At 37.3% G+C, this 23,470-nt stretch overlaps 1 protein-coding gene across 3 annotated transcripts in view; it reads right to left on the bottom strand.

The window, feature by feature from the left end:
• Positions 1 to 23,470, bottom strand: part of LOC149555031 (uncharacterized) — a 170,865-nt gene that overhangs the window by 124,925 nt on the left and 22,470 nt on the right. For all 3 annotated transcript variants that reach the window (XM_089829056.1, XM_089829058.1, XM_089829057.1), the window contains one exon: positions 14,697 to 14,788. In XM_089829056.1, coding sequence (XP_089685182.1) covers positions 14,697 to 14,788 — 92 coding nt within the window. The remainder of the gene's footprint in view (positions 1 to 14,696; positions 14,789 to 23,470) is intronic.

Consider the following 23,470-nt stretch of genomic DNA (forward strand, 5'->3'; position numbering starts at 1 on the left):
GAAACACGAAAACTCGATTTCAAGAGAAACCGACAGAATTCAAAATGCAACAACATAGGCTTGAAGAACGCCCAAAAGGGTATCCAAAACCACTCTCAAAAAGCTCGGATCAAGAAGAAAAGTGCCCGTTGATGGCACGTGCAGGTTTTTCACAAAAATCGTGAGACACTTTTCACTAAGGGAGGGCGACACTTCTCCCTTACTCCGTGCGACACTTCCCAAGAAGGCGTGCGATACTGAAAAAGTATCACGTGACATTTCTCATAAAGCCATGCGACACTCTTCCAGTGTCGTATGACACTTCTCCAATAATTTGTGCGACACTTTATAGTATCGTACGACATTCTTTCTATGGTCGTGCGATACTTTATCAGTGTCGCACAATGCTGAACAAATGTCGCCCATAGAAACACAAAAACACTCCCAGAAGCAAAAAAGACCAAAATAGAGCAAAGAACCTCCACACTAGGGAGTACCGGATCCACAAAGGCTCGAGGAATGAACACTCGAGTGCAAGAATAACACAGAAAGAAGAACATCAAACCATCTAAGCTATAGCAACAAAGAACACACTGAATATAAACATCGCAGAGATCAAAAGCATCATCGCAATGTACAAAAATACATCTCAGGAACAAAACAACCAAACTAAGTACGCGGTTCCTCCCAACCGTCAATAGCATCATAAGACCGTCATGGGTCCTAGCCATCCCCCGCGCGTAACATCCTAAGCCACTGACCAAATTGTCAGTACTGTCGTAATAGGGACGTCACTACTAAAACATGCGTAACAACAGCATAAGGAAATCTAACATGCTAGTAGAAAAGCATAAGATAATCCTACAGTAGATAACATCACCTATCACATGCTAAACAGCAATAAGCAACAGATATGCTAATACAATAATTCACAGCATCTAATCATATGCTAAACATCATAATAAGGGAATGCGCCAAATAAAATAACATCATCTAAACATGATATACAAGCATCCCAATGGAAGCATAAATCACAAGAAAGCATACTCCAGAACCCGAAGTACTAAGTGAAGACATCTAGCAACGGTCGCACTAGGACAAAAGATCGTCTCTGTACACCGATCCCTAGCAGTGGTAAAGGTAGCTACGCCTCCCAACCACGTGGCACCCGTAAGTCCACACTCGCCGTGCTGATGGAGATAATGATCCAACCACAAACACACATAAAACACAACATCCATGGCTAACACTCACGCCAGACAGTATGATGGTTGCAACCAAGAACCTAAGACAATGCAAGGAGTAAAGGTCCTGGTCAGACACTCAAAAGGCTGCTAAGTAGGGGCTGACATCATGGAGAGTCGCTTGGCATCGACAAGCCCAAGCTAGTATAGGCAGCTACTCTTCTCAACAGAAGGTGCACAACCTAGAGCAGCTACTCTTCACGACGGAAGGCGCACAATCCACACATTTTAATTATCTTGTATTTATTACCACCCAAAGTTTTAATTTAATTATCACTTATTTAAAACTTCCTCTGCCAACCAGGAAGTAGTCACCAGGTTACAGGATAGAAGCCCCCTCCATATGCTACCCTGCCCTACCCATGCTCATCCTACGACAAGTGCCCGTGGGCATGCATACTCCCATCCCAACCCCAATGATCATAACTTCCGGCAAATCCACAGAAGATCGGGCCTCGCAAGTCACCCAACAAATGTACGCGCACGTACTCGTGTGTGGCACACCACCATCACGAAGATCATAACACAAGGACAGGAATGAGAACATAATGCAAAGAAAACACCCAACTAAAAGCAACACGGGAAGGACGGATTCTACATGAATCCCAAAGCCAATAAAATCATACATCATGAAATCACTCAACCGGCCTCAATCCGAGAGTATGGATTCTGCACGAATCCCAATGATGTAACAAGACCAAAAGTCATGAACTTACTCAACCGGCCTCAATCCGAGAGTATGGATTCTACACGAATCCCAATGTCCATGAAACAAGGAAAAGGTCCAAAAGAAAACCATAACGAGTATAAAATCACTCAACCGAACACAACGTTCAGAGTACGGGTGCGACATGCATCCCAATGCAACAAAAGGTGCAATAGTGGTCTGACTGATATCCAAACGGATCATCCAGGGCCACGACCCACATTGTGCCAAGAAAACTCGAAAAAACAGGGCGACACGCAAAACGAGGTAAAAATCCCAAATTTTGGAAAAACTTCAAAATTAAAACTCATTTGGCCTTTGGGTTCAAAAACCCCAAAAATCCAAAAATAAAAGAAATCGGACACCATATGCGAAAATGGCCAGCATAACGGTGCAAAACTCCAAACCCTCATCCCAAAAAATAGGGAAATGTTCATACCCGCCCAACCGGGTAGAACTAACATACAGAAACGGAGGGGAACACTAGTTCTCAGCCTCCAAACAAACGGCTACCAAAAACAGAAGCAGAAACAATAAAACAGGAAAGCCCTACCTCACAGCCAAAAGGGCAAAACGGGAATCTGAACCATAAAATAAATATCCCGCAGAAGTAGTTGAAAATCGCGGCAATCCAAGGTTTCCCCGAGCTGGATCCAACGAGCCCAACCTCACGACGATCCCACGCCCATAGCTCCCACAACGAACAAAACAGTAAATCCTCATGAAGAGGATTTTGGGTTTTTACTCTCCAACTTTCCAATTTGAAAGTGAGAAGTGAGGAATTAAATTCCTTTTGGATACTTATTCACTTTTTGGGTGAATAATCGATTAGGGCATTTAACAGGCCAATCTAGTTAAACCCCGAATCGACCCAAACGAAAACAGGCTATTCCTATAAATAGGAATTCATCTATGGCAAAGCTGCCAGAAATTAAAATAAATCAATTAAAAAGTCCAAAAACCCAAAAACACATAAATCTCCTAAAACAACTTTCGCGACAATGCGAACTTCTAAATGCACAAACACGCTTACTGGTCTAATCACATAATGCAAATGAGTTTGGATTTAATAATCACCAAAAGGTTTAATTTAAACATTTAATTAAGGATACATCGACCATACAAGGACGACATTGGTAAAATATGAATGGCTGAATCACTAACTCCATGTGCCACTGCCAGGGATATAAATCCTACACACTAAACAACACGATCAAGTGCAATTGCATATAATAACATAGCCGAAGCAATAAATGTATTAAATCACCTAATTTAACTATTTATTTAATTATATTAAAATAATCTATTTACATCACTCACGTTCGCAAAGGCATAGCAACGCAGGAATGAAGTAAATAACCATAGCATTAAATCCATCACATAACAAAATCAGAGGTATGTCCAAATACTAGATAACCAGATAACATCATAAAACACACTGTCATCTCAAAATGGCATCATCATGCAATATGATTAATTGAACAGCATAGTAGTCTAAAATCCATGATACTGGAAATCAAAGTGTAGCATCTGACCCTCGGGTCCTCTCAAATGTAAACATAACATGAGTAATAAATATCTCTCTAATCAGAAATATAACAAGGTAAATGTCCGCAGCACATAACCAAAGAATCCAACAAGAATAATTCATTTAATTACTTACACATTTAATAATGATTGATTACTCTGCATTAAAAAGGCATTTAAAACACATAAGCAAACACAGTCATAAACATGACTAACCACTGCTATAGGAACCTAGTCCAGTGTAGCATGGTAATGGTACACAGTGCAATCTCTGCACACATCTCAAGGTAATCACGGAACAACCTCACGATACCACATCGATCCTGGTAACCACTGGCACAAACCTCAGTGAACCAAAAATCACATCATAATCTCAAAGATCAGTCAAAAGCATAAACAAAGCAACTGATACAAAAACAGAAATCCAAACACCTTGACGGTGTAGACCACTCAGGGTCACAATCATGATCCTATCACAACAAAAGATCAGCAAAGTTGCATCCATCAGGACAACTTACAAAAGTCAAATGGGAGAGGCACTACAGGGATTTATTGGTGAGTTCGCACATAGTAGAAGAGAGCTCTAAAGTTCAGGTCAAAAGTTGCTATAGTCCCATGAATAGTGATTTTGCTACACTGTGCGTGAATAGTGATTTTCTATAATGCCCGTAAATAGTGATTTTGCTACATTGTGTGTGAATAGTGATTTTGTTATAGTGCACATGAATAGTGATTTTGCTACAATCCACGTGAATAGTGTTTTGCTACAATGTGCTTGAATAGTGTTTTTTTACAATGCGCTTGAATAGTGTTTTGCTACAATACGAAAACAGTGTTGCATTGAGTTTCTTGTTCACTCTCGCTGATTAAAGGTTGGGGAGCTGTCATTTCATCAAAAATCGTTGCGGCATCTACTTTCAGGTTCCTTCCATCATACTGTTCATTTTAGGCATTGTAATTGTTAAATTTCAGTCTGAATATTTGCTACAACCCAATAAGGCAATTGTATTAAACATTTCAATTGCAAAATCAATATTTTATTAGCAAATAAGGAGGTTCTAGACTTTGCATGTTTATCGCTATATGTTTTCTAAGTGTTTGTCAAAATGTCATGTTGAAAATAAATCCTAATTGATAATACTAAGTAATCTACAAATCTCCTCAAAAAACAAAAAAATGGGTGGTTATTATAGTGGAATAAGAGCTTTAAGTTCTGCCATCCTGTGGAAGCCTTACAGGGAATTTGGAACACCCGGATAGAGGGAAAAGTGTTTGACAAAATGTCAAAACACTAAAGTTAGAAATAAAACAAGTTAAGAATGTATGTTTGAGCATGCAACAAAGGCCATTTACTTCTACCATACCAGAGCAAGACAACAAAGATTCGGACTCACAAAGCAAGCAGTCTAGTTCATCTGTGCAGGTGGACATAGAATCCAGTCATATAGACACAGAGGAGATATTCTTTGAACAAGACAACAGTATGGGTGACCGAGATGACAGGAATACAAGACTAGGCAAAGGCAGGAAGGTTACTAGGTACGTTAGAGGAGGGGTAGTGTATGCAACAAAAGTAGAATAGGCGAATGGATATGATGTTGCAGCTTATGGCTAGACAGATGGGTGTCAATATTAATCCAGGTGATGCAAACAATGGAAATGGGGGCAATGATAATAATCGATAATAATGGAGGCCAAGGCAACAACAATGGTCCTAAGAATAACCTTAATGGTAATAATAATGGACACGACAGCAATGGGAATGAGGTTGATAACTTTAGACATGTTGCATGCCCAGCTCAAACAACGAGCTCGAGACCTCTTATACCCACCTTTCCACCCAGAGATCCAGTTCAACGAGTAAACGAACCACAGATTACCAAGTTATAGGATCAATTTAGGAAGGACTGGGAGGCTAGTGGACCAGAGTTTCAGGCAGATATTTCCCTCTGAGATTGCATGGACGTGAGGATGAGACAAATATCTAGAGCACGAGGGAGGAATCAAAACTTTGAGCTGAGAAAGAAAGTTGGAAAACTTTTGTTGTGAGGTTCTCACACCATCACCCCAACGATGAGACAAATGCCTAGAGCAGGAGGGAGGAATCAAAACTTTGAGCTGAGAAAAAAAGTTGGAAAACTTTTGTTGTGAGGTACTCACACCATCGCCCCAAAACTTTGGGGACCCCCTTTTTTTTAACCGCCTTGGCAAATTTTTGGATTGTCCAACAATTTTGATTTGATTTTTGAGAATTTTAAGCCTGGGACACCTTTAGGCCAGTAGGGAGAGGGTTAGATTTATTTTCACCCAGTTCCAACTTGATTTTCCAAAACGACCAATTTCATCCTTAGGCTGGACAAAATTTTCAAAAACAATATTTGACAGGATAAAATTGTAAAATTTGTACTTAGATGATTTCTTTTGAAAATTTGGATATAATTGTGTAAATTTGGATAATTTTCAAAATATGAAATTTTGTTATATTTGAACTTTTTTAGAAAATCTTGAAATTTTTTTCTGATGAGAAAATTAATTTTTGTTATGATGAAAGCAAATTACAAAATTGATTTTAGACTTTAGAAAAATAATTTTATTTGTGTTAAAAAAACTAAAATTGCTTAGTAAAATCGATTTGAATTAAATTGCAAATAATTGTCTTTAATGGATTAAAATTGCCTTGAAAACTTCTTAGCCTTTAATGAAATTGGTAATTTAATATTGAAAAATGGCTTTTGGCTAGCCAAAATCCGATTTTAATGATATATTGATTGCTAAATTGTCATTAAATGGAAACATTTAGCATCTCCAAGGCATTATTTTTTTTTTTTTTGCAATCTTGGTCTAACTGGCAATTTAAAAAAGTAAATATCATCTTGGCGAAGTTAATATTTAGCTAAGCATTTAATTGAGGGCCATAATTGTGCATTAATTATTGTTTTTCTTGCTCCTAGCGTCCTAGTCAGCCAACTAGGAGGAAATAGTAAAGTTGGGTAAGTAAGGAGGCCTCTCTCCCATTTCCTCCTCACTTCTCACTTTTCCTCCCAAGGTGTTGACGATTTTAGCAAGAGCGGTCCTCTCTCCATTTTGGGTGAATTTAGATTTGGAGCAGCTCTTCTCTTCCTAGGCGATTTCTTTTGGAAGATAGATTTTTTGCATTTTTGGGCAATTTTTCTTGCAAACAACCATTTTCAGACCTTGGCGATTTCCTTTGGAGGCAGATTTTTGCAATATTTGGCAATTTTCCTCCTCTTAGGGCTGCAATTTATGCCATAGGTGACTTTGGAGGGAAAATTGGAGACTTCCCATGCTTAGGTGAATTGATTTGAAGGCAGAACTTTCCACTCTTGGCAAATTTTGAGGGCAAACCTGATTTTTGTGCCATAAGTGATCTATGATGGAGGTCTGATTTTCTCCATTTGGGGACTGTATTTTTCCCATCAGACCTAAGCGATTTTAGTTTGGAGAGGAGATACAAGGTGAAAGTCTAATTTTTGTGGACAAATGGCGGACAGTTTCAAGTGTTTAAATTTTTTATTTGCAAGAGGGTTTGAAATTCTCAAGGTTTGATCCTAAATTCCAAAAGAGTCAAGATTTGACTATTGGTAGAGGTAACTTTTAGTCATTTAGAGTTGAAATGGGTCCTTAAGCTGACTTCCTTCTTTCGTTTTAGTCTAAGGATTGCCTCCCTTGGTTCTACTAGTCTACTTGTCCACCACTTTACCATCCCATAATAGGGCGACGAGATGGAGGATGTTAGTACAAGCAAGAATCCTAACGGGACAAACAATAAAAAAGACAAAGAGGATATGATGCCCAAAACACCTTTCTTCTCGAAAATGAAGCAAATAACTGACACCAATATTGGTACAGTAGACATGATAGGGGTAAAGGACAGACTAAAGGAAGGACAATTCCCCCTTGGCAAAGAAGATATACAGAAGGTGGTTGCACATCACAGACCAAGTGTCGATAATTCAATTACAACCATAATGAGCGACATTGGGATTGCACTTGATTTTGAAGGTATCAGAGAAGAGGATATCAATGAGACAAGACTTGGATCGAGATTGAATGAGTTAGGAAGGGTTGCTATCAAGAAGAAACATTTGAACACCCTTTCCTCCCTAAATGCTTTCATCGGATTTGCAAAAGAGTATGAGAAAGATCATGAGAAGACACTACAAGTAGCAAACAGTGTGATGAAATCGGCGGAGCTCAAGATAAAGCACACACCTTGTACTCCTATAGAGGAAGTCAACGAAAGGCTAGCTAGGTTCATTGCCTTAGCTAAAAGAATGAAAGAAAAGAGGAGAGTCATATTAGAAGATCATTCAATGTAAGCCCAAGTGGCAATTTCTCTTTCTTCTAGAATAGGAAAAGTGTCTTTCTAATTGGCCGCTATTTTGGTGCCTTCTCATTGGTTGCCACTTTTACACTTTTTTCATTGGTCCATTGATGAGGTGGCATCTTCTCATTGGCCATGGAGTGGTAACCCTAATTAGGGTTTCTAGGATCCAATCCGGATCGTTGATTTTGCTTTTGATCTCTACCGTCAGTTGTAATTTCGGCCTCTATATAAGGCCATTTTCTCTCATTTGTAAGGGTCAGAGAAAATTGTTGCATAAGATAATGCCAAAATCGCTTTCTTTCTCATTGTTGTGACTTGCATGGTGATTAAGAGCCTTTGGTATTATTGCATGGTTTCTCCTTCCAAATAGTTAGAGTAACATTTGTGTGGGAGTTATGTTGGAAGATTGTTGCCAAGAAACTATCAAAATTGTTCTCTATTCATTGTTGTGACTTGCATGGTGGATATACATGATCATTTTGGTATATTGCATGATTCTTCTCATCTCTCAAATTAAAGTAGGATTTCATTTCATGTTGTTAAAGTAAAAGTAGATGGATAATTGTACGGTGATGTTAGCGAATGTTTGATAGGGACCAATACTAGACCACTAGCATCCTAGCGGCTTGTTGGGAAGCCTTGTGTGGCAACTAGTTTATTTTTCTTTTGAATCATTGCATCTGTGAAGGTGGGGCCGCTGGTTAGCTTTCATTAGATTCAATCCCCATCCATTTGCTAACCTTTCCATTCGTAGGAGTAGGAGTAGAATAGCGAGTAGTTGGGTAGTTGAATTTCACTCTAAGAAAGTTAGGAAGGTAGAAGTCATTAGAACCATTATCGTCTCCTCGCGCAATCAACATTATCTGGTGCTACATCCTCCACCATCACCATCACCATCAACATCACCTGGCACTCATACAAAATCATCACCATCTCACCAAAAGCCCAAGTCATCCTCAAATGAATAGCATAAGGACGCCTACATGATTACCAGCAAATCACATCGATAAAACTGAGCAAGTATCCACAAGTGTAAGGAACATTGGAGTTATTCTCATATCCCATGAGCAATAACTTTTCAAGAGAGGAATTGTATGTTTGATACTCTATATCGAATATCCAATTACTAATATGCTATGTAGTGATACAAAAACTCACATCAACAACTTTCTTTACCTTATTATAATGCTTCAAGGAAGATGACTGCACAAGCTTCGGTGTAGAAGGCAGATACATACTTCCAACTGAATCTGAAGCATGAAGAGGAGGTTATCAAGTATGTGACTATTCATTTGGATGGTCTGGCACATGAGTGGTGGCACCATGGCATGGTAACCTTGGGGCATAATTAGATCACATCTTATGAGGAGTTCACTAAGAGACTCATAGAGAGATTTGATACCAAGGATCCCAAGTTACAGTTTAAAGAGCTGGCATAGCTCAAGCAACGGGGATTAGTTGAGACATACATCAGTGAATTTCAGAGGTTAGCTATGTTGGTTATAGATATTTCAAAGAGGAGATTAGTAGTGCTATTTTTGGATGGACTCTCAGATCCCTTGAGGGGTTGGGTCAAAGGACATGACCCAGCTACATTACAAGAGACCACTAAGAAGGCTCGTGACTTAGCACCTTTTTTTTTTAGGAGCAGATTTTAGCATAGGGATTCACATATGGAGAAGGATAAGGAGAAGGACAAAAAATCTTTTCACAAGGATGCTCAACCAAAAAGGGATAATAAGTTGGACAATGACACCCTGAATGAGTTGAGGAGTAAGAAGCTATGTTATCATTGCAGAGAATCTTGGGATTTATCTCATAGGTTCCCTCTCAAGGCTAAGGCAAATCAAATGACCTAACAGATTTTTGTAATATTACAAAAGAACTGGACATTTAATAATTACGAGAAAAATATGATGCATAGAAAAGATTTGAAGAACATACATAATCTAACTGAGGTATCTTATAATGTTATGAGAGCCTAAGCTTTCAAGTAAGAGGAGAAGCATTAGCTTAGGCTTAACCTCCTAACCACGGACCTTTTTAATTTCCACACAATCTTTTGACAACAAAGGCCCTCCCTACCCCAAGGTTAGGCTTGGGGCACTATTAGTCTAGCGATACAAGCAATACCAGTGTTTAGAATGTCCGCTCAGTTATTAGATGGAAATGCCTGATTAACCGATGCCACCGACATCATGTGATCTATTTAAGGCAAGCATAACTTTAATGACCTTGGCCAAGGTTTTTAGATGGGTTTAGGTTACCAGATCACCACCGCTTGACTTGACAACAGGGTATATGAATTGGACAACACATGAGCTTACTTGATAGTTCATAAAGTTTATGCATAGAAGTTATCATGATAGTTTTGATTCTATTCTTTCCCTTGCAGGAACCCTATTCACCTCTTCACCCCTTTCATGGCCATCTAATCGAGGTGAGACCTAGGCATTTGATCATTTATGGAAACCTTCCATTTGTAGATCATGGTTGTCACTCAGCTAATACAGAGATGAAAAAAAATTACTGGCATTTAGCCGTCTTGAGACTCAGAATAGAGATTTGTATCATCGGATTAAAGGCAAGAGTTACTGCTCAAAATATGAGACATAGTTCTCTTGATTGATTTATATCAGTTCACTATAGACATTGGTTAAAGAAAATAAAGATTTACCCAATCACCACCGCTCGACTTGACAACAAGGTATATGAATTGGACAATACATGAGCTTACTTGATAGTTCATAAAGTCTATGCATAGAAGTTATCACGATAGTTCTGATTCTATTATTTCCCTTGCAGGAACCTTCTTCACCACTTCACCCCTTTCATGGCCATCCAGCCAAGGTGAGACCTAAGCATTTGATCATTTATGGAAACCCTCCATTTGCAGTTCATGGCTGTCAATCAGCCAATACAGAGATGAAAAATAATTATTGGCATTTAGCCGTCTTGAGACTCAGAACAAAGATTTGTATCATCAGATTAATGGAAAGAATTATTGTTTAAAATATGAGACATATTTCTCTTGATCAATTTATATCAGTTCGCTATAGACATTGGTTAATGAAAATAAAGAAACTTGGCAAACATGCTCTATCATTATAAATCAGTTTGCATCCCAAATATGCTTGAGGAAAAGCAATGGCATATTTTAGTAAACCAATACTTGCATCATGGTTATGGTATCTAAATGACAAGAACAAAAGTTTTTACATAACCTAATTATCGCAATTCAAAAGTCAGGTAGTCCCGACTCTAAACTATGATCTCTGTATAATTGCAATGCTTGGTGTAACACTCTGTGATGGGAGCCAAATGGAAAAAAAGGTGCCAACTGGAAAGAACAAAGCCATATGGAAGGGAATGCAGTTCATAAGGAAAGGAAAAGAAAAAGATGAGTCCCGACTTGGAGAAATAGACATAGAAAGCTTGAAGTCATGGCCCAAGGTGGCAGTTTAGAACAAGAACTTTGGTTTCTTGGTTCACTGATTCAAAGTTTCAAGGAGCACCATGTGCATTTGACATTCACATAAAGAAAAAAAAAACATGCATAAATTTATTATTTAGCAATGATGCCACCATGCTAATATTTTGTCCAAGGTCATACCTATTAGATACATATATCTCTGTACGTGCGTAATTCGGGAATTTATGATTTATTTTAGTCTCATATCCTCCCGATATACATACATATGCATGTATATGGTTATACATATGTAGTCAGAATAAAGTACTTATTATGTTTAGTACTTGTTAAAGCTAGTTGAGTTGGGTAGTTAGGTGGTGAGGAAATGTGTCGGTTGGGTTCCAACTAACCGATTTGTCTATAAATATTTGGAACATTGGTAATGTACGAACGAGGGTTTTCTGGTATTAATAAAGAAATCATTTTCTTGCCTACTGGATTGTGGTATTACTGGTACATTCTATGTTTTATGCATGTGTATATCAATTGTGTTATTTTGTATTTGTGAACTTGAGTGATATTACCACTCTACATTTTTGGCGTCGTTGCCTAAGTTTGGATCTGGAGCTATTTTAGCAGACAGGATGGGTTAATGGGAAGACCATTCATACCTTGCATCCAAATTACTAACAGCAACGGGGAGGAGGAAATAACTAGGGAGGATCAATTGACACGCAACTTGGTGACAGCGTGGGAAGTTGTGGTCGAACAGTACATGCAAAGGGAAGCCCATAAGAGGACGATTCCTGAGAGCACGATACGCGAAAAACTCTTCGTGCCACCGGCGGTGCATGATCTCCTAGGACAGATTCCTCGGCTTTTAGCAAGGAACTTAGTACATATTGAGGATGAAAGAGCAAGATCAAGAGGGAACAAAGAAGGCAACAAGTTCTTCAACAGTTTACCGAGAGGAGGACGCGCGATCACAGATTAGAGGAACCCAATCTAATAGAGATGATCTAATGAATTTTTATCAGTGTGGTATCGTAGCTTTATATACATATATGCATGTCTATATATACATATATATATATATATATATATGAAGAGACGAAGAAATGGAGATGCCATCGTTGAATTATCAAGGTAATGGTTCTAAAGATGAAATTTGATTATGAATAAAATATAAGTGTTTTTATATGTTTTCCAAGTAAGCTCATGTGTGTCCAATGTATGTACCCTATTATGAAGTCGCTAGGCCCTAACCAAGATAGTTAGAGGCCATATCTGACAAATCGAATCAATGGACTAGAGTAGTGCCCATTCCTTTAAATCTGGTTTAGCAATGCTTTCTCCACTTTGTCTGCTCCTACAACCATCAGTGCAACATTTCCACAATAATAACCAATTCTTCCAATTTAAATCAATATTAGAATATAACACAGATAACTAAAACAACAGTTAACTACCATCATCAAGTGAATATAATCAAGTAGCGGCTAACTGCCATCATCAAGTAAATATATCAAGCAATGGTTAACTACCATTTTCATTAAACACTTATACACAATAATTATTAACGACCAAGTTCACATGAAATAAATGGTTAATTATAACTTTCCTTTTCACATGATCAAAAGAAATGATAATTTTAACTAATCATCTCAATGGTTATAAATTGTTTTAATTAGGTCAAATTTTTGGTATGTAACAACCTTATACATATCGCCCTAAAATTTTCCCTCAATTATTTGCATACTCTGCCATTATCGTAACCCTCCAACCAGAAAGTTTATCAAACATGAAGCATAAAATCAGTTTGCTCAATAATATATTAGCTCTAACATTATTCTTACCCAAGGTTCCCACTTCCAGTTCAGGCTCATGTTCGAATTCTTCACTTGTTTAGGCAAGAAATTGGGGCCTTGGGTTCGTCATACAAAGACATATAAAGATATAAAATAAATACATATTTGCAGCAGTAATTAAGTTTGAAATGCAACACAACACTAATATTCAAATTAGATAGCAAAATGCACCACCAAATAATAGTCAAAACTCAACTGCCATAATGTATATTAAAGCTTTAGTTCAAATAAAATAATATCAAGTGTCAATATTCATGGAGAAAATGTACATAGAAATTAAAAAAGAAACTATATTAATGGCAATAGTTGGTCAATGGGACTCAAAAACACATGTAGTTATAACAGAAAAGTACAAGGATTTAAAGAATGCCAGGTTATGAAAAGTGGCTAAGCAAAACTGCAAATATGTAGAAGGGGGTAATTAGAATGCAGTCAAACCCCAAAACATCCAATCTGGCAAAAACTATATATATAATATGAGGGAAGGACCCTACAATGAAATGGAAAAAGGAGTTGAAGAAGATCAAAACCAGAGACCAAGACCAGAGGCCAGCTCAATGGCACATCTGTAACATTAAATGGAACCCAGACCTGGTACTTTTTATTCCATCTGTTTATCCAATACTGGAAATTATACTGCCTTTGAAAAGGTCAAGCCTGAGATTGTTATGAGATAGTAAATAGAAGTTATATATGCAATCAGGGGATGACGAGGAATTGAGATATTACTCTGAGTGTGCTAAATTGGACAATGTCATCACACAACTTGCCAAAAATCTCTTTCGATGAGGCAACTTCTCCAAATGGCAATGCTAGTGAGAGTGGCATTGTAGCACATTAAGAGTTGAACTTGTTTCTTGGCCTATATGAATCAAACTCTAATTTTGGTTTATATACGATGGAAATCCATACTATGCTGTACAAATTTAGTGAAATGTGAGATTTTGAAGAATATTTTTAAAAACATTGTATTTTTAAATGTTCAATAAATCACCTCAGTTCCAAGTTTTTGCAGAGTCTCAAGTTTTTAACTTTTTGGGGCTAGCTGAATTATTTTCGGGTTCGGGTTGTTCAACTGTTGAGTGCTACTTAAAATTCCAATATAGCTCTAATTGTGTATTACTTAAAATTTCCTATTGCATGTGAGACAATCATTCCCGTGGAGATTTGGAGATGGCTAAGGACCAACTTCACTTTAGGATCAATCTTGGTACTTGAATGGCCATTGACAGTTCAAAAGTATACTTCTAGGAATTTAAGCTTACAATACAATTAAAACTACTTAAAAGTGTGCCCAAGGAATTGCACTTTTTGTTGGCGCGATATATATGACTTGAAATTCTGTATTTAAGGTAGAACAAGATTTGTTGAATAAATGAGATATACTTTGGATTGCACTTTGGGTAATATTTGCAGCTTATTCAATATGACATACTTGTGTTTCAGCTCTGTTCTACTCTCTGAAAAATTATAAATGATATCCTGCATAACACTCATAAAATCATTTGGCACCTGGAAGAGAATCCTGTATCTTGCTCTGCACCATGCCTATCTGCTTTTGAATTTTTTTTACCTCATCTCAAAAAAGAAAATTATGAGCTCTGCATCTCACCTGGAAGCAAGTCCAGCAAACAGCATCCAACTAGCCACAGTCATTATTCCACCAAGCTCTGTGCTCCTTTTCACCAAGCATTTCTTATCATCCTGCACCCAGAGAGGTGTATATTTACAGAAATTGAGACATTACATGTATCAAAATAAAGACAAGAAGAGAAACTTCCAAGAACAGCATTCTGCTAACATTTGATGCACTGTAGTATCACCTTCATTTTTAATGGACTGCCTGAGTGACAGTTTGTCAAAAGTATTTTTCATATCAATGGAACTTCTTAATGAAACTTCAGTACTCACATTCAGGATTGGCAATAGGAATCATTTTGTGGAAATCATCTAGTACCTACTCTAACATGTTCTTTGGAAAAGCCCTTGTAAGTTGAAAATAATTAAAACTTCTACTTGGGAAGACTTCTTGTACAGTTTACCTTTCTGCCATTCATGAGCTTGTTCTCAAAGCCACAAGAAGATAAGCCGTGATTTACAATGGATGCTCTATGACTGTGTAGTGAGTCAATAAATAAAATGAGTTATTTTGTAATTAAGGAATTAGTTTCCAACAGTTGGTTGTCAGTCTGTAGTTGCCAATGGCTGGCATTCTCAACCAACATCAGCTTTTCTATAAAATTCTTAGTGTGTTCATAGTCAGGGACCGCACATAATGAATTCATGCATCTATTACACATCCTATAAATGAATGAATAAAAATGTCTTTCTGGAACATTGTTGCAAGTAATTATTATGTTCTATTTTTGTTTAGTCTTTGTAATCAATCGAGTAGAATTACCAAGTAAAGAAGTGACATTGTTTCCAATTCATACTCTAGCAAAGTACAACTCATAGATGGGAATCATGGGAATGTAATGGAACAACCTGCAGATGAAACTGTACAAGCCAACAAGGAATGAGAAGACCAACTTACATAGGGCCTGATGAAGTTTTCAGACATCTCATTAAAGGAACATCTACGGAGGGAAGCTCTCAAGACAGAGGTCACATAAGATACCATCTAGGACAATCTTATCGTCAACGAAAAGATTGATCCTTTGCTGTATAAATTAACAAGTCGTTTTATCATCCTGTAAAACCTTTGAGACAAAAGGGACCAAGAGTAGCTAAGGCAAAAAATACTGCAACAATACAAAGACAGGAACTAACAAGAAGAGGAAAGTAACACCAACTAGAGACGTAACTCTAAGAATTAATGGGCATGTATCCTGATTAAGACATGACACATATTCCAAGCGATCACAAAACAACAAAAGGATCAATGAGATAATCCCTTTGGTTAAGTGAAAAAGGAGAAGGAAAGGCACATGAGGAGAATTGTGGAAGAAACAAAAGGATTTCTAGCAAGGAGTCCATGTTCCCCAAGAAACAAAAGTCAAAGCATTAGTTGAAGTCATCATCTGGAAGAAAGGAAGACTTCCACTATAGTACATATGAAGGAGAGTGTGAGTTGTTATCTAGACACCTACCACTCCCTGAAAAAGCATACCAAGACCTCTAAACAAGTAGGCAATCTGTCTTTATAGTCAACATGGGATGAAGAGAACGAAGAATCCCAGATATGAATTGATCAAAATCTTTGAGAAAAACATGTCACATCCAAGAGCTATTCATTTTGAAAGAACACAACAAAAGAAACACTAAACATAGGGAATATGGAAACGAGTATGAAGATAGCTAGAGTGCAAGGAATGCTAACAAAGAACATGTATAGGAATCCTATGTCACTGGGAGTTGAAGGTAGGCATTGAAATGTAGAGGTAAAAACAGTCCAATCAAGTCTAACACCGAAGGAACACATTAGGCAAGGAAAATGGTGACTCCCCGAATGGGTCTAAATGTTGCAAGGTAGAAACTCCCAAAGTTCATGAGAAACAAGTCTGAGGATCCCCCTAAGCACTCTAAAATATCTAAGACCACATGACAGCAAGACACCAAGAGGACAAGAATTATTGGTTCACAGAGTTTTGAAAGAAACTACAAGCTATAGCAATAGATTGGTCCAAGAAGCTTGATGTGCAATACAAAGCCTAATGGAATGAGTGGAATAAAGCATTTGAGGCGGAATCCAAAATGTTAAGGGGTGATAATGAATTGTCACAAATATTTGCAACATTGAGCAAGGAAAGAATAAGAACATACGATCTTATAATTATATGCTCAAATAAATGGTCGCGAAGTTATGGATCCAGTCAACAGATGCACTGATCATTGAAGGATTAATACCTTAGATGCGTATAAAATGAAGGTTGTGCCTTTGTCCTTGTATGCAAACACCTAGAATCAGGCAATCGATAGCGAGAATGACAACAAGACATTCTCTTGAGACAAGCGGAAGAAAAACAATGGCAAGAGCTTCAAAGACAACAACAAAAAATCAAAGGTAGTTCAACCCTTACGATAAGATATGAGAAGAATGATTAAAGAACTCAAAGCTAAGAAAGAAATTCCAAAGGAGACTAAGGAATTAAGGTGCACCAAGTAAAAATGTTGTAGCTCACACCAAAGTAAATTGCCTGAAAAAAATTACTTGTTACATCTATCAAGTGATGGGACATTCTACTAAGGAATGCCCAACTTGAAGACAAGATACACAAATTTTCTTCACCCAATGGGAATAATCAACCCCTCCTACCATACCTACATAGCCACAAAACAATATTATCAATGCATCTCTTGTTGGATGCCATAATAGACGAGGAAATAGCAATTGGATCAATAATAATAGGCCAAGAAGCGAAATTCAATATGATGCCAAGGGAAGACTAATGATCAAATCTTGAAAATGTAATGAATGGGGTCACTTTGCCAAGGAATGCCAAAGCAATCAAAATAAAGTTAGAATGGTGTTCAAATGGTGTAGATAGAGTGACCATGAAGAGATTAAGTGTCCAAAGAAAAAATATATTAACATGCTACACATGGAGGAACAAGATGTTGCAATTCTAGGAATTACTAAAGCACAAATAAAGAAGGTACTATACACAAAACCTCATATGAAGGAACGACTACAAGAAGCCAAAGCAGAAGTAGAACAGGCAATGGAAAATTAACGAAGAACCTCCAGTTGTTTACTCCAATGAGCTTAAGTTATTTGATGCATAGAGTAAACAAGAATATAACTTGCAAAACATAAGATACCGATATAGAACATAAAGTATCAAGCATGAATCCAACTTTTAGAATGATAAAGAGTTGATTCTGTAAGTTTGATATGCAATGTGTAAAATAACAAACAATTATTGACACATAAAAAAGAGTACATATATAACAGTCCTCGGTTGGTTGAGATCACCATCCATCAAGAATTGTCAACCAACCAACCATTCATCAAAGACTAACAAACCAATTGCAGCCATAGTTAACTCAACATTTTTGGCTGATTATATCAGTCCCCAAAAAAGAAAGTTGGCTTCCAGACAACTACAGAAAAACAAGATCATTTACAACAAAACTACTTTAAAAAGGGTGAAAGAATGTCCCTAAACAAGTGGAGGATGTTGGGATAAATGTGGCTCCACTAGTGGAGAGTTGTAAGAAAAGACACAACACCTGCTATGTAGAAATCCTCAAGTTAAAGTCGGCCATAAGCTCATGTTCCCTCAACACCTTAACCATGAACTGCCTCCATTAGATCACTCTTAGTTTTCACTAACTCCTCAGCCATGGCCTTATATTGTTGATCCTTCATAGCCAATTGTCGTCCCTATACTACCAACTAGGCATCTTTCTCTACCAACTTTGTATTCTGGTGCTCTAGTCTACTCGCCTACTCAATCAACTAAGCATCTTGCTTGAAATCCTAATCTACTTTAATCTTCTCCCTGTTAAGCAATTTAATTTGCAGTATGAACAACGAAAATGAAAGGGTAAAAGCTATAACGAGGGGAAGCCATAAGTTTGAAACAAATTTGCAAGTTACAATGAAGTGAATGAAGATCTGAATGGGTGCGAGGCAATGTTTTGATGGAGGTATGAGACAAGGAAACAATCCTCGAGAGGTGGCAAAATCCACCATCCTCCTAGGATTCCTAATCCTTTGAGAGGTGAAATTTCTGCCCTCAATCTGATCACCACGATTAAGCCAATTTGGAATGAGAGTCTAAAACAAAAGGTGATCAAGAAACCCTCTAGACAGAATGATTTTCACTCTTGAGTGGAGACAATTCAATGACTTAATTGGAGATCAAAAACATAAAAGTGAGGATGCAATGAGGAAGGAAAACAATGAGCAATGGCATATAGACATGAGAGTTGAGGAGTGAATTTGACCAAGTAATCAAGGAAATTCCTAAAGGATTGCACATTCCACCATCCTCCAAGGAATCATTATCCTCTGAGAAATATGAATTCTGCCTTGAGCTATGGGATTCTCTTTAGTATATAATTGGCACAATTGACAGAAAATGGTTATCAAAACATGGAGACCAAGATTAAAGTTCAAATGTGATAAAGGGGAAATTCCACGAGGAATGGCGGATTCCACCATCCCCCAAGGACTAATAATCCTCGCCCACACTTAATTTCAATCTAGAAGTTCAAGAGGCTTGATGGAGATGAGAAGGGTGTGATTTAATTGATAGTTAAAGAGTAAAATCTTGCCTTCAATTCCCCTCAATCAAGTCTGCAAAGAGAAGAGAAAAGTTTTATAAATTATAATATTTCAACCGGCCAAAATGTCTAAGTCAGCCTCCATTAGAACACACTCCTTCAAGACACCAAATCACCTATGTAAGAACGGAAGGAGAAATCATTTCAACATCACATAAGAAGCAGATTTATCTCTGATATTGTAACGATTTTCTCCTAAGGCAGCGATTTCCTCTTAATTGGCAGTGGGCTATCAGTTCAAGGCAGCGAATTTCATCCTTGGTGGTTCAAGAGACAACAATTCTGGATATCTACGACCAGATTTTCTCCAAAAAAACAGAGATATAAAGAAGAGTGAAATCTAGGCATCCTATTTATTGAAAAACTTATTTATTTTCCAGATTTTATGTGAAATCATATCATGTTGCAATATTAAAACTATTTTACTGATAAAATCAAACTTAGTATTTGCAACAAGGAAGAGAAATTTGTTCTTGAGCTTAAGAAAATATATCTTGCCTCCTTGTTTTGATGTTGATTTTATTCAATGAAAGCTCTCAGATTTCCTTCATCTCATCATTTAATGAACTTAATGCATGTTTCTCTTTTGTTTTTGCAAGTTGAAAAGGGAGAAGCTTGGAGAACAAGGAGATAGCTTGAGGACTCAACTAAGGAGTTTCAAAATCAGATTACCAATATGCAAACTCGAAGACCAAGATTAGAATGGAGTTCAAGAAAAGAAAGAACAATGTAATGTCCCCATTTTTGGCCATTTTGTGTGGTTGATAGAGTTAGCTCATCATAGCGACCCTCGTGAGCTGACAGGGCATTTTGGGGGTCTCAGTTATGGATTTACTATTTTTAGTAGTTGCTATTCTTGGCAGCGCAGGGGGGTAGCTTGGCAATTGGTCATCAGTTGCAATTGATCAGGCTAATAATTGCATGAACTCTTATTTATTTATTATTCATTGAATTGCATTATTATAATAATGTTTATATTATTATAATAATGACTTTTAGAGATATTTCTAAAAAGCAAGTTGGAAAGTTTCTAGCATTGAATTCTTTTGGGAAACTTCCGCGTTTTCTGAAGTGGAGTTTTATGGAAACTTTTACCAACGAAAGCTTATAAATGGGAGCTCATTTCATTGGGAAAGACACACTTGAATATATATTTTGCTTTGTTGCCTTTGTGACTTTTTCCTGAGTTCTGATTTCTTCACCCTTGATGTGGTATAAGGGTCTGAAGTTGTCTGGGCAATTCACTGCTGAGGTATAGTTTTGTGATATTCGAAATATTTATTATATCTCCCTAACTATGTTTCCTGTGGCTGGGAGTAATTGTCTTGCTGGAAGATTGAGTTCTGAAGGGTTATTCTGAGAATTATTTGTTGCAAATTATGGTGACATAAACAATTTGCCTTGACCTCCTACTGTTCATACTGTGCCAAAGGAGGGTGTTTGCTGAAGGTTACTGGTTGGATTGAAGAGGTGGTTAATTTGCCAAAGTCTGGAATTAACGTTCCAATTAAGGGGGATGACTGGAATTAGTTTGGCTGCCGTCCATTATCCAGCTGCAATTTCCTGTTCCTCAGAATTGTGCCCACAAATTAGAGTCTATGCAAATTGTGGAAGGCTGACATTTATCAGTCAAGGGCTGCAATCTGTATATAGAAGTTGGCGACCAATTTTCACAGATCAGTGTTTCATATACCTGCCTGCGGCTTAGTTTATCAGGCCTGCGTCCAAACTAATCAAGGTGCAATTGTTTTCAGAACCCCTGTGATTGCAAGGAGACCCTGCGGCAACATCATTTGGGCCTGCTATTTACATAATAAGCCAGTATTTAATGTGGATAAGGATCGGTTGAAATTCTGGAAGTTACAAATAGTTGGGAGTCATAGCCAAATTACTATTCCAGGTTCCTAATTTAATTGTAATTTCAGATTCCTTTCATTGCTCAATTCAGATTACCAAAAAGTGGTTGTTAGCAACTTAGCATTGTGTATATCAACCTTGTCATTCAGTATTTTTGTAAGCATTGATAGCATTATCTAACTTGAATTTTGAAACTTTATATTCAGTAATATCTGGGAAGCCTACCAAGTGTTTGATGAAATGTTAAAACCATAATTTAATAGGTAGAAGTTGTTAAGTTAGATATAACCAGATAGAGTTTTTACAAACAAAAAGGAAAAATCAGAATTTAGAAGCGGGAGAAAATTATCAACTTGGAGGAAATTCAAGTTCAATTTGAACAATCCAAGTGCATGAAGGCTCTGTCACTTCAAGAAGTTCAAGTTTGCAAATGCAGTAAAGTTCAAATGATGGCAATAAGAAAAATTCCAAGGACAAAGATTGGGAAAATTTGAAAAGATGAAGCAATTTGGTAATCATCACAATTGGAGGCTTGACAATGTTGAGTATCAAGAGAAATTTTCTCATCACCAAAGAAATGACCAAGTCTACAAGATAAGAATTTTGAGGTTGCGCCCACTTGTCCTGGACATGCTAAAAACATTCAATCATTTTAAGCCGTGTGTAAAATTTTCCCATTGGCCCTCAAAAGCATTGAAATTTTCTTATTAGCCCATGGGGTGGTGCCTTCATGTAATTGGATGATAGTGTGGCAACCGTAATTAGGGTTTGTAAAGGTTAAATCCTGGCCCTTGATCTTGATTTGATCTTAAGCCGTTTATTGTAATGGAACAACTATAAAAGGCCAAAGCCTACTCATTTGTAAGAGGTAACATTTTAGATTCATTAGAGAGAAGTTAATAGTAGAGGGGGAGTAGGAGGAGACGTGTTGATTTCATGATGCTATCAAAGTAATTGTTTATCCACATTGTTGATCTTCATGGTAGATTACTTGTATTGCTTTGGAGTATTCCATGGTTTCTTCAATTCCTCATTTAGGATTACATTTCATGTTAAGAAGTAGATGAATGAAAGATATTGTTGAATGGTGATTAATAGTGGAGTTAGTGCCCATACCTTTTGGTACTTGCTAATTATAAGTCACTATGCAAGGTTATCCTAGGCCTAAATTGCAAGTGTTTAAATTTGATTAGAGATGTTCATTTAGATTGTGCCTTCATAGGGTATATATGAATATTGACATGTAAAAATCATTCCTACATCCTAAGAAGCTAGCATCCTCCTATGCCTAGTTGACACGACGAAACAAGGATTGGTTAAAGGCTCACCCGATCATCAACATTGGCTAACATTCGTAGAGTTAGATAGAATTTCTAAACTCTTATCTCTTTGCAAGTTATTTGGTTGGAACTGTTTTGAAGAAGTTAAAGTCAAGTTGATATCTACTGAATAAATAGCATAAGTACCTTTGTAAGAACTAGCATATCACATCATTACAACTGAATGAAAGTCCATAGTAAGAAGGAAACTTGAGGTTTCTCATTTGATCGCAAAATTCATCTACATTGTTTAGCATATAAGAATCCTTATTCAAGAGAGAGTTTGATCTTTGGTGTTTCATCTTGAAATACAAAGTATTTGATTATGTATGATGTAGTGGAACAAAATTCACATCAACACCTCTACCCACTTTGTAATTTATTCAATGGCTACCACAATCTATCAGCATCTATGTACTTGGTTGACCTTCAAAAAGCCAATAAAATATAGGCCCCACCTCTCCAAATGTTCTTATAGCTTCAAGAGAAACAACGACATGCAATCTCTCATGAGGGGTCCGTCAGCATCCGACCACCCACCCACGGGAAACTATATGTATCATTTACCACCATAACCCTAGGAGTAAGACTTTATGTGCCCTAGCATCCAGCCTCCAACCATTCCTTCATGTGCTCCCTTTAGTACCTTTAATATCTCTTTCTACATGACACATCTTCATAGCAGCTGGTTAGGATCCATTATATACAACAACACATTTATGAGCTGAAAAGTTTTTCTCTTGAGAGCTAATTTCCTCCTTTCATCTAGGTAGCATCTCCCCAGGAAAGGTATAGGTTGACAAGTAGTCCTCAATGCTGTAATACCATGGCAATAGTGTTGCAATCTAAAATAGGTGAGCATCCAGAAGGTCCTCATTAATGTTGTTACGTGGCTCTCAAAACTTGATTTGTAACAACTAGTAAGCAATGACATGGCTTATTCACAACTACTCAATAATTGTTAACATGAACTCTT

This window comes from Cupressus sempervirens, chromosome 5 (genome assembly GCF_028749045.1).
Source record: "Cupressus sempervirens isolate cs-2001-9-10 chromosome 5, ASM2874904v1, whole genome shotgun sequence".
Taxonomy (NCBI): domain Eukaryota; kingdom Viridiplantae; phylum Streptophyta; class Pinopsida; order Cupressales; family Cupressaceae; genus Cupressus; species Cupressus sempervirens.